The sequence below is a fragment of the Pristis pectinata genome, chromosome 15, assembly GCF_009764475.1.
Source record: "Pristis pectinata isolate sPriPec2 chromosome 15, sPriPec2.1.pri, whole genome shotgun sequence".
In the NCBI taxonomy this organism is placed as follows: Eukaryota; Metazoa; Chordata; class Chondrichthyes; order Rhinopristiformes; family Pristidae; genus Pristis; species Pristis pectinata.
In genome coordinates, this window is record NC_067419.1 from 20,384,154 (window position 1) to 20,397,256 (window position 13,103).

The following is a 13,103-nucleotide window of genomic DNA, read 5'->3' on the forward strand; positions in this document are numbered from 1 at the left end:
AACAAAGGCTCAGAGTTCAGATTCTAAGTTTGTTTGAATATCAATGCAAATGTAGGCAGATGCACACAGGCCCTGGGGAGGTCCAACTGTCACAGGTTTATTGATCGTCAGGTCCTGGTTCAAAGTATTTGTTTGCTCCCAGACAGCCGTTGGCTTTCTGCAAATTTTACGCTCATTATATTTTCAGTATTTGCCTCAGACAAACCACGTAGAACAAGACAAAGCCAATGGAAAGGAGTTGACTGCTGGTTCTTCTATCACTCCCTGGCCAATATTTGTACACATGCATGGAACTCCAGTTATTGTTCACGTAACATAAGTGTTATTGCTAGGAAAGAGTCTGACTACTAGATTGCAGCTGATATCAGACATGCAAGCTCCCTTGTGGTCCAAAGAACTGTTGACAACTGGAAAGCTCTTTAAAAATAGTTGCAAGATGCCATTCAGCACATCATGACTGTGCCAGGCCTTTAAAAGTTACTTAAGTGGCTTTGTCTACTCTTTACCTATAGCTCTGTAAATTTTTTTAAAGGGAAATGTGTTTGAAAAATAAAAGTTATTAATGTATCTATTTCCACTTCCTCGCTTACAGTAAGAACTGCCTAAAAAAAATACTTTGTGCAGGTTTAGAATAATTAGGTTACGTTCACCACAATTATAACATGAGAATTAGATGCATGGGCTCAGAATTTCTTCACAGAAACTGCCCCAATCTCTATCAGTGAGCCCATGATCGGCAGCAGGTCTGTGAGTGTGTGAATGGAGTCACACAGGGAGCCAGAACCATAGAAACCATAGAACCATACAGCACAAAACAGGCCCTTCAGCCCACCATGTTGTGCAATCCATCAAACCACCCTCACACTACCTAACCCCTTCCTCCTGCATATTCCCCCATCCCACACTCCTCCATATGCCTATCCAACAAGCTCTTGAACCTGTCCAATGTATCTGCCTCCACCACCACCCCAGGCAGTGCATTCCATGCACCAACCACTCTGGGTGAAAAACCTCCCCCTGACATCTCCCCTGAACCTCCCACCTATAACCTTAAAGCCATGCCCTCTCATCTTGAGCATTGGTGCCCTGGGAAGGAGGCGCTGACTGTCTACTCTATCTATTCCTCTCAATATTTTATATACCTCTATCATGTCTCCTCTCATCCTCCTCCTTTCCAGTGAATAAAGCCCTAGCACCTTAAGCCTCTCCTCATATTCAATACTCTCTAATCCAGGCAGCATCCTGGTAAATCTCCTCTGCACCCTCTCCAACGCCTCCACATCCTTCCCATAATGAGGCGACCAGAACTGAACACAGTACTCTAAGTGTGGCCTAACTAGAGTTTTGTAAAGCTGCATCATCACCTCGCGCCTCTTAAACTCAATCCCGCAATTTATGAAAGCCAACATCCCATTGGCCTTCTTAACTGCTCTTTCCACCTGTGAGGCAACTTTCAATGAACTGTGAATATGAACCCCCAGATCCCTCTGCTCCTCCACACTGCCAAGTACCTTGCCATTTACCCAGTACTCTGCCCTGGAGTTTGTCCTTCCAAAGTGTACCACCTCACACTTCTCCGGATTGAACTCCATCTACCACTTGTCAGCCCAGCTCTGCATCCTATCAATATCCCTCTGTAAGCTCCGACAGCCCTCCACACTATCCACAACACCGCCGATCTTAGTGTCGTCCGCAAACTTACTAACCCAGCCCTCCACCCACTCATCTAAGTCATCTATAAATATCACAAAAAGTAGAGGTCCCAGAACTGATCCCTGTGGGACACCACTAGTCACTGCCTTCCAATCCGAGGGCACTCCTTCCACCACAACCCTCTGCTTTCTACATGTAAGCCAATTCCTAATCCACACAGCCAAGCTTCCTTGGATCCCTTGGCCTCTGACCTTCTGAAGAAGCCTACCTTGAGGAACCTTATCAAACACCTTACTAAAATCCATGTAAACCACATCCACCGCACTGCCCTCATCAATCTTCCTGGTCACCTCCTCAAAGAACTCTATCAGGCTTGTGAGGCAAGATCTTCCCTTCACAAAGCCATGCTGGCTGTCCCTAATCAGTCCATGATTCTCTAGGTGTTCATAAATCCTATCCCTTAGAATCCTTTCTAACAGCTTACCCACCACAGACGTGAGACTCACCAGTCTATAATTCCCTGGCCTATCCCTATTACCTTTTTTGAACAAGCCAGAACAAACCCTGCTTGGAAAATCTAAGCCACATCCCCTAACTTACACTCTTGTCAATCGAAAACATTTTCAAACATTCAGAAAAGTTTGAATACCAATAAAAATTAAACGTGTACTTTAATAAGTTAAAATAAAAACTTAACATAAAAACACTCAAGAACAGTAAAAAAAAAATTAAAAGATGTGCAAATTTCCCAAAACTTACTTCTGTCCTTCACAGTTATACCTCCCATTTATGCTCTTGCTGCATAATCTAACACAGGACATGCAGGTAGATTTCTTTGCCACACGAGGGGGAAATGCTGGAACTTTGTGCTCCACACTTGGTCTCCACTAGAGTCCAAACACTAGGCATGTTCAGGAAAATGCTGACATGGAGCAGCCAGCAAGTTAGAACTTTCAAACTTGGTGGCAGTCCCATGGGGAAATGCCAGCAGCTCTGCACATGGTTACTGATGCTTCGCCACAAAATACAGACCATAATACCTATTGGTATAACATGTTCTTTTGTCTACAATGCATAACCTTTATTGATATTTCTCTTCATATTGCAAGCACACCAATTACGTGGGCCAGCCTATAGCTAGAACTTAGTTTGTGTGTTGATCACAGCTTAAACCCCTAGCTTTCCATTAATATGCATCCAAAACAATTGTACACCAACAAAAAAACCAAGGAGAATAAGTCAGCATATAAAATGCACATGAAGTTAGACAGGAATAAAATTAAATCAATTAATTGCATGTTTGTACCACCAATCCCTCCAAAACAAAATAAACCTGTGAACATAAACTAATCACTTTAGTATCTCACTACTATTATCCTGTAAATGCAATTCCATTTTGAAGCAGTTTCTCAAATAAAAATGATAAATCATTACATTAATGACCAGCTGGGCATCAGCATCATTGATCCACTCATTAGAAATCTTAATCTCATAATTTACAAGGTGCTGAACACTAGCTTACACTCACAAAAGACATATTAATGTTGTCTCGTATCTGATTTATTATGTAGATGATCTGGAGACAGACATTTTAGTGACCATTCTGTATGTGTCACTTTAAACAAATTTTTCATTTCCATCCCCAGCCTGGAAGTTGGTCTTTATTACATCTATGCTTCTAGCAGTAGACATACTGCTATCATAACAGCATTAATGAAACAAAATGAATTATGATTACATTACAGCTAAATCCAAAATTAGCAAATACCCAATGATAACTTTTTTGCAACAATAGTCAATACCTTCCTTTCGCATTCTGCAAAATGCAAGGCCTCTTATCCCTTTGTCCTCATCAATCTACAATAATGAGAAAGTCGCACACAGTTGAACTAATACTTTTCTGATACTGTTCAATTTTTTTTCAATGTCACCATAGTCAAGATGACAAGTAAATTCAGAGATTTCAAATCTCTGCTTGCTCCAATTCTAACGTAGGGATGGCATTCTCCAATTTATTACTGCCTCCTTCTGGAGAAGCAACTGGCAACACTTTGATTTTCACAATGTCGACACCGAGATTAAGAAATCCCCAGTTTGTGACAGTCAGTTTGATTCCTCTGATCAATGGAGCAGCAATGGAGTACTATGCCACAAACTATTCACAGCCTTTCAAAAAAAAGTGATTGAGGATTTAAAAAATTGCCAGGATACCAGGTCCAACACTCTTGCTGTCTCTTCAAAACAGTGTGCCTCAGTTTAATAAACCAAACGCAGATTTGTGGAGCACCTATTCTCAGTCCACAGGAACGATCCCGATCTTCCTGTTGCGTGTCACTTTAATTCTCAATCCCACTCTAACCTCTGTCTGCAGCCTCCACAACTGCTGTACCGAGACCAAATGTAACCTAGAAGAACAACACCTTATCTTCCGTCTGGACACTTTGCAACCTTCTGGAATTCAATGAAGACTGAATCTTCCAACTTCAGGTAAAGCACCCTCTCATTATCTCCCATTATCATGCTTACGTGCCTTTCTCACCCAGCTTCTTTACAATGCCTTGCTAGCAATCAGTTCTCATGCTCCTTATTATCTCTAATAAAGGCTCTTGTTTTACACCTCACTTATCTCCCCCCCCCACCCAAAACACTCTTTTAACAAATACTCTCCACTCTCCCCTGCTCCTGCCCCACCCCAATGAGGAAGAGTCACTGACCCAAAACATTAATTGGTTTCTCTTTCCACAAGTGCTCCCTCACATGCCGAGCTCTTCCAGTCTTTCTATTTTTACCTCAGTTTAATATCTCATCCAAAGACTGTCAGAGGAGCATTTCCATAGTACAGTACAGGAGCCTGAGCCTAAATTTTTGCGTTACTTAAATTTAAGTGCAAGTTAAATTCACAACTTTGAGTTAGGGGCAAGAGAGCTGAATCGTGGCTGGCATGGTATTATCGAACTACCTTTCAAAACAACAAAATTCAATACAACATAAACATTACAGCTGAGAAATTTAATTGCAATAACATCCAACGTCTCAGTGTTATGCAATTGATAACAGATTTTGCAAGTACAAAACACAGTAACGACTATTACCTGATCCTGTCATACCACTCTGCAAATTTGACTGGGCATTTCCTTGTACATCAGTTGCACATTTAATGGTATCATTCCTCATCAACTTCTTGCAGGGAAATGAGATCATGATCTCCCAAGAGTGACCAATTCTCCTGACACCCCACCCTAAGGCCACTTCAATCCTCCTGCAATCACAATGACCATTAAAGTCTAACATGAAGTAGAGTATTTGAACTTGTTTCTCACACACCACAGATTTGGTTTTGTTTCAAATATAGTTAAAGTGCATTAGTTAACGCAAATAAAAAACAAATGTTAACCAAATCCTGGCACCAGCACTAGGTTTTGCAAGTCCAAGGATCATATGCACTAGTTCCCTGTCTGAAAACTACATCAGCTCAAATTAAAGTAAACACAGCTCTTTATAAGACCCGATGTCTGTAATAAACTGCTGAAGGAACTGAGTGGTCAAGCAGCATCAAAAGATGCAAAGGGATGGTCAACATTTTGGGTCGAGACCAATCCTGATGTATCAAAAGCTGGAATAACAATAAAAAATGCTGCAAACATTGAGCAGGTCAGGCAGCATCTGTGTAAAGAGAAACAAAAGTTAATGTTTTATGACCAAGGCCCTTTATCAGAAAGAGAAAAAACATTAATTTTAAGTTGCAGAGAGGGTGGGGAGGGGATAGATAGGACAAAAGGTTTGGGTTAGGCTAGGGTGGCCCAGTTTGCAGAGTTCGCTGGTAAATCAATGAGAAAGAGAAAACAAAGAGACATGCAAAGCTGTGAAATGCAGGTCAAAGATCTTTTTGAACCCTGAAAAAAGAGTGCCAGAAGTGCAATTACAAATTGATAATCTTGCAGCAGAAATGATTAATTCTGACACAAACATGGATTATATGAAATTGCTGAATTCAATATGGAGTCTTGAAGGCTGCAATGTGCCCAGACAGAAGTGCTGTTTCTCAAGCTTACGTATAGGACAGGCTACAGACAGGCTGGTTAGAGTATGTGTGATGGAGAATTAAAATGACAGGTAATTAATCGGAAGCTCCCAGTTACCTTTGTGAACTGAACAGAAGTTTTCTGTGAAGCAGTCACTAAGCTTGCATTTGGTTTCCTCAACATAGAGGAGACCACATTTAGAGCACTGAATACAATACACAAGATTGGAAGAAATGCAAGTCAATTACTGCAACATTAACTGTTTCTTTTTCTACAAATACTGCTTGAACTACTAAGTTTTTATTTCAGATTTACAAGTTTTGTCATGCAAAGCAGTACTTATTCCCACTTATGATGTTCTTGAAACTCTAGTAACAGAAATCCTTGATCCATCACAGTCCGTGAAAGTTTAATTACCTCATACGCATCAATAGACGTATGCATCAAAAAGTCAACTTCAAATGCCTGCCAGCTATCCATTTACATTAAATGGAGACAAACCTGTATCAATCTCATTGGTCTTCTTTTCATGTGATGAACATGACCTGCATGAATCACCATTCTTTCCAGATGCCATGATGTTGCAGTTCTGTAAAAAGGATAAAACACATTGTTTCAAACAAGGTAGTTATTTAGAAAATCACACATTTAATGTGCTTTTTTGAAAAAAAAAATCGACATCAGGTTCCAGAGGTTTTTTTAAAACAACAATAACAAAGGCCTATTATTCCACTTTTCTGTAAAAGAATTACCTAGATAGAATTAGTTTTCAGTAAAACAGTTATAAAACTGATTACATGCTGGTCAAGCCTCAGAAGACATTCCTCTTCCCAAACCTCAACATCCCCAGCAGGAAGAAAATATTTTTCAACTGGAGGTCAACAGGCCACAATCATACTGCTGATCCTGAGAGAGGAAGATTGTTAGAGGACAGGCTGATGCAAGCTGAACCTCAACTCATCCTCCACTTTTTGTCATAAATTTCACGTTTTAGGGGCAGGATTTGTCCTAATCCTGACCATGATCCCCTTTGCACTCCGGACCTAGGAACCCCAATCTGGAAAAATATTTTAGTGTCTCCTAGGCAAGGATGCAGGAAACCTGTCTGGGCTGAAAACACAAGCACCAGTATGAAGGCCAATATGCTGCCATTCTTTCCACCCAACATCAATTATTGGTTGGAGACTCTGCTCTTTAAAATGAGTCAGGAAATGCCCATTAATAAAGGCCCAACTGTTTGAAAGACAAGAGGAAGCCCACTTCAGGATAAACTGTTTAAAGTCTAACCATCATTTCAGAATTTAGACAATCTAGGTTGATACTTGGGCATAATGTTGCAATATACATCCCAAGTCTTATTTGCTTGTTTTGGTAGTTCCATAAAAATAAAATGAGATCCCAGTGCCCTATGCAAAGGACAGCAAGGAGTTCTCCCAGTGTCTGACCAATAATCCAACTTCAATCAGGTTTATTAAAACAGATACTTCTACTCATTTCCAATACATGAGACTTTGATGCATGTTAATCTACTTCAAAAGCAATTCACTCACTGTGAAGCATTTCTGAACATCCCAAGGGTAAAATGAAGATAAATGCAGCAAATACAGAACTTTCACTCAGGTCTACTCCTGAATGAAGGAGACACCAGAGAAAGAATCACACTTGAAATACTCCCACCTGGATGGCACCCAGGAACACTGGGGGAGATAAATTTGGGAACAGGTTTCCAGTTTACTTCCTTGGGTGATTAGAGACCAGAGGAAAAATAAACTAACCAAAAGTGAAACTAACAAAATCACAATATTTATTGTAACTTTAAAATTCAATATAGTGAAAAAGAAAACTATCAACTCACACTACGGTATTCTATTTTATCAAAATATTTTATTCTAGAGTGCTTACACATTCTGCTCAGCCATTCTCTCCATTTCAATATATAGTCATAAGAGTCATACAACACTGAAGTAGGCCCTTTGGCCCACTGTGACCACACCAATCATCGAGTACCCATCTTCACTAATCCCATTTTCCAGCACTAGACTCATCTAGGTACTTCTTAAATATTGAGTGTCTGCCTCCCCCACACCCTCGGCCAATGCAATAGAGATTCCAACCATCCTCTGGATGTAAAAAATTCTTCCTTGGATCCTTTAAAAACTTTCTACTCCTTTCCTTAAACCTATGCTCTCTGGATTTATACACTTCTGCTCACTACGACCATCACAATATTGTGTATCTCAATCAAGTTCCCCACAGACTCCTCCACTCCAAGTAAAACCTCCATCCCAGGCAACATCCTGTTGAATTTCATAGAACACCACAGCACCGTACAGGCCCTTCTGCCCACGATGTTGTGCCGATATTTTATCCTGCTCTAAAATCCATCTAATCCTTCCCTCCTACATAGCCCTCCATTTTTCTATCATTCATGTGGCTATCCAAGAGTCTCTTAAATGTCCCTAATGTATGTGCCCCAACAACCCCTGCCGGCAGTGCATTCCATGCACACACCACTCTGTGTAAAAAATTTACCTCTGACACCCCCTTATACCTTCCTCCAATCACCTTAAAATTATGCCCCCTCATGTTAGCCATTTTGGCCCTGGGGAAAATGTCTCTGACTGTCCACTCGATCTATGCCTCTTAAAACTTTGGACACCTCTATCAAGTCACCTCTCATCCTCCTTCTCTCCAAAGAGAAAAGCCCTAGCTCACTCAGCCTATCCTCATAAGACATGCTCTCCAATCCAGGCAGCATCCTGGTAAATCTCCTCTGCACTCTCCCTAAAGCTTCCACATCCTTCCGATAATGAGGTTGCCAGAACTGAACACTATACCTCCAAGTGTGGTGTATGTGGTCTAAGCAGAGTTCTACGGAGCTGCAACATCACCTCGCAGCTCTTGAACTCAATACCCCAACTAATGAAAGCCAACACACCATATGCCTTCTTAACAACCCTATTGACCTGTGCAGAAACCTTGAGGGATCTATGGACATGGACCCCAAGATCCCCCTGTTCCTCTACACTGCTAAGAGTCCTGCCATTAACCTTGAATTCTGCTTTCAAATTCGATCTCCTGAAGTGCATCACTTCACACTTTTCCGGATTGAACTCCTCTGCACTCTCCAATACAATCACATCCTTCCTATAGTGTGACAACCAATATACCAGCTGTGGCCTAACGCATGTTTTACATTGTTATATTGTAACCTCCCTGTGCTTATATTCTATGCCCTGGCTAATGAAGGGAAGTTTAATGTAAACCTTCCTAACTACCTTATCTACCCGTGAGGCCACCTTCAAAGATCTTCGGAATTGTTACTCTATTACTGAATGCTCCCTAGGACCCTACAATTCATTCTGTACGTCCTAGCCATATTAGTCTTCCCAAAATGCATCACCTCACACTCACGCGGATTGAAGTCTGTCTGCCATTGCCCATCTTATCGACTGATCAATATCATACTGCAGCCTACAGTTAACCTGTTCCCTCAAAATTTTTACCCTTACCTACCACTTACATACCATTTGATTGTGTGAATTCATCTGCACAATAAAAGGATCAAAAATATTCTTCCTTTAGCTTCATTAGTGCAGATGCAGAGACTATGGATACAAGACATTAGTGATGACAACTAATGACATGTTGATAAAAGAATATTCAATAGATCTTCATTGATATCAAATGCCAAGAGCTTGGATGAAGCCCTGAACTTATGGCTCCCCTTGGAGGAATATGGAAGAGCAATGACTCCCCAGCAAGAATGGAAGAGTGGCAACACTAAATTCCGTCATGAATTTGAATGTGGGAAAGTGGAGCCAGGGGAGCATCATCACATTACTGGATCTCTGGGGTAGGTGTGGAAAAGGGGTATCACATTGAATCACTGCCCAGAGTATTCCCCCCCCAATAAGATGTTAGAGACACCCATGGAAACCCATCCAAAACCAGAAGGACTTAACCTGCACGTGCTCTGATCTAATGGATCCCTTTGAGCAGAAATATGGGCACACCTGTTCTTTAAGCAGTGCAGTCTTATGGTAACCAGATAAAAATCAGATGGGAAATCACTGGTGTCCAGCTCAGAGTCTCACTGATTGATCCTTTTCCTACTGAGTTACGAGAACACTACTGACTCCACGGCCAGATTTGCTACCAGGATCCCACAAATTGGAAAGTGGACTCAATAATGGGAACCCCTTCCACCCAGCCTGCACTCTTATTGCTACCCTTCACTCCTACTTCCATTGCCTGAACATCCCATATTGAACCAAAGCAAGGGAACGATGGCAGAACCCGACTGCAACTAACAAGTCTCGGCTCCTACTCCTGTCACTGAGGAGTAGCTGAGAGTGAGTGGGGTGGAGAGGCGAGGGGAGAAAGGGGAGGCGACAATAAGATATTTATCAAGAAGATGCAGCAAAGGCCCAATCTCTCCCAGGCTCAGAATCTGGGCACAGCTCCTTTAATTGAAAATTGGGTCTTGCTTGATTCACCTCCCAATCTCTAGCTACTGACTCAGATCACCACTCCCATCCTGATTTCTCTACCACCCATACCCCTCATTACACTGCTCCCCCTCAAATCCCCACACCCCTATCTTTACCATTTTCCACATTCTCACCCAACCCCAAAGGAAGTGCATTTTTCTTTTTCAATATTCACAAATATTGGTACCATGTTCTATTATTGTCTTATGATGCAACTAAAACCACAATTAACTTTTAAAATAATCTCACAAGCATGAATTTAAGCACCCAACAGCCCTATAATATTATAATGTTCATGAAATTTATAAAAATTATATTATGTTGAAATGTTATAATGAGGAATACAGTAATTGATATCAGTTAATACTGGCCAAATTTCCATTTTTTTTCTATTAGATTTTGTATTGTTGCTATAAATTTCAAAATACACTTTTTAAATAATAACCAAATTTCTTAAAAGTTGGATGCAGTTAAAAGCTCATGTAGACTAGCTGGGCTCTAAATATGGGTTGATAGGTACAATGAACCCCCAGCTAGAAAGAAAGTGTGGCAACAATGAACAATGGATCTTGTCAGGAGTGTAAAGGGGATTGGGGGGAGGGGGGGTGCAGGTGGTAGGGCTAGGGCTATGCATGCCTGGACTTGGAACCCAGGCTGTCTCAGAAGACATTAATCTGGGATGCCAATTTCCCTATAAAACTGGCAGAGGCTGCGGGCTGAAGATCCAGAAATCCCCAGTACAAGACAATTTACCATGACAGTCAAGGACTACCATAGTGGTTGTGACCAAAACAATGTTGTTCTGCTCTCAGCAACGGAGACTAATCTGGGTCTGAATACCAGTGACCAGCCTGTAGACCAGACCGAGTACACCTTCTGGTGGTGCCAACTGCAATTTCAACAAGCTTTTTTGAAGACTGTTTACAGGTATGTTGTTTACAGCCCTGTCCACAACAAGCTCCACCCAAAACGACACAATGTTGGCAACCATAAGCGGTTGGGAGATGGGGTGGAGGTAGTTACTTCTGGATCTTTGTTAGGAGAGTGGAGGGAGGGGGAAATCACATCACTGCATTCCTACCTAGAGTGAATGGGCTGTCATCAGTGGATTCCCGTCTTGATTGAATGGGAGGCGAGAGTCACATCACTATAACACCTGCCTGGTCAGCAAGACCAAGGAATTGATTGTGGACTTCAGGAAGGGGTGGTCAGGTGGTCAGCTGCATCACTGCCTGGTATGGAGGCTCCAACGTGCAGGATCGAAAGAGGCTGCAGAGGGCTGTAGACTCAGCCAGCTCCGTCATGGGCACAACCCTCCCCACCATCGAGGACATCTTCAAGAGGCAGTGCCTCAAGAAGGCTGTATCCATCATTAAGGAGCCTCACCATGGAGGACATGCCCTCTTCAGGTTACTACTATCAGGGAGGAGATACAGAAGCCTGAAGACCCACACTCAACGTTTCAGGAACAGCTTCTTCCCCTCTGCCATCAGATTTCTGAACAGTCCATGAACACTACCTCCTTATTCCTCTTTTGCACTATTTATTTACTTTTGTAACTTATAGTAATGTTTATGTCTTGCACTGTACTGCTGCCGAAAAACAACAAATTTCACGACACGTGTCAGTGATAATCAACCCGATTCGATTCTATCCTGGAGTGGAGTGATACCACAGGATCCCTAGCTGCACTGACTGGGTGGGTTGTTGACTGCTGGAATGGGTTGGGGATCACCACTAGATCCCTGCTGGGTGGGGCTGGGTACAGCGAGGACTCGGGCGGTCGGCAAAAAGTCCTGACCCAGCCCCGAGACCATTCTGCCCACCCTGCAGAAGCAGCTGGGCAGCGCCCGCTCTTTGTAGTCAGTGCGGAATGCAGCACTCCGCCCGCCCCGCCATCCTCTTCCTCAGGTCACCGCCAAAACCCGCGCCTCTTACCCTTCCGCAGTCGGGATAGCGACGGCCGCCCTGCAGGAACAACACAAAGCAGCAAGTTAGACCACGTTCGCTTACTCGTGAACGATTTGATTTTGTGTTGCGAGTAAAAAGCTGACGGTACTCACAGCAGCGTCACTCTCCAACCCACTCACTTCGAGCTTTTAACTCGACCCAGTGCACCTGAGCAAACAGCGACGTCACCTCCTGGCGGCTTCAGAGGGAGGAGCCGCAGCCGGCAGTCCTCAACACTCACCTACAGCCCGCCTGCTCGCCACCGCACTTCTGTCAGTTAACTGCTTTCTCCAACACGTCTCCACGCCTTTTGGTGCCTCTCTGCCTAGTGTGAGGTGGGAGGATGGAGTAATGCCACCTCCAGTCGCATCTTCCCCTCTACCCTTCCTCCTTTCCTTGGGGACCACTTTTCCTGAATGCCTGGTCTGCTCAACCCTCCCCTGTCCCACTCCCCTGGAGGTGTAATCCCTGTCTCTTCACCCCCTCCCTCACCACCATGCAGGGACCTAACCGGCCCTTCCGAGTGAGGCAGAGCTTCACTTGCACCTCTTCTAACCTAGTCTAATGCATTCAGCGCTCACAATGTGGCCTCCTCTGCGCTGGTGAAACCAAGTGCAGACTGGGCGACCGTTTTATGGAGCACTAGCACTCTGTTCACAACAGCCATCTCGAGCTTGCGGCTTCATTTCATTTCAACTCTTCTTCCGGCTCCTAGACCGACCTGTCTGTCCTCTGCCTTCTTCATTGCCGGAGAGGCCAAGCACGAACTGAAAGAGCAACATCTCATTTTCTGCTTGGGTAGCTCACACCCCTGGTGTCCTTCTTCCATACATACTCACTTGTCCACCCTTTTCTTCTCCCTTTGTACGTCTCCTCTCTCTCTCTCTCTCTCTCTCCTGGTTCTATCTGCTCATCAGTCCCTCCCCATCCAGTTCCACCTATCACCCGCCAGCCCCTATCCCACCCCTCCCTTGTGCTGCTATAT

At 43.2% G+C, this 13,103-nt stretch overlaps 1 protein-coding gene across 3 annotated transcripts in view; it reads right to left on the minus strand.

The window, feature by feature from the left end:
• LOC127578361 (bcl-2 homologous antagonist/killer-like) overlaps positions 1-13,103 on the minus strand; it is an 81,561-nt gene that overhangs the window by 22,640 nt on the left and 45,818 nt on the right. Inside the window, exons 1-3 of one of the 3 annotated variants that reach the window (XM_052030300.1) lie at positions 12,232-12,302; positions 12,107-12,136; positions 6,177-6,264 (exon numbers count right to left, since the gene is read on the minus strand). In XM_052030300.1, the coding sequence (XP_051886260.1) occupies positions 6,177-6,252 (76 nt within the window). In that variant the 5' untranslated portion in view covers positions 6,253-6,264; positions 12,107-12,136; positions 12,232-12,302. Of the gene's footprint in view, positions 1-6,176; positions 6,265-12,106; positions 12,137-12,231; positions 12,303-13,103 lie in introns of those variants that run through there. The other 2 variants (XM_052030302.1, XM_052030303.1) reach the window with 2 other exon arrangements.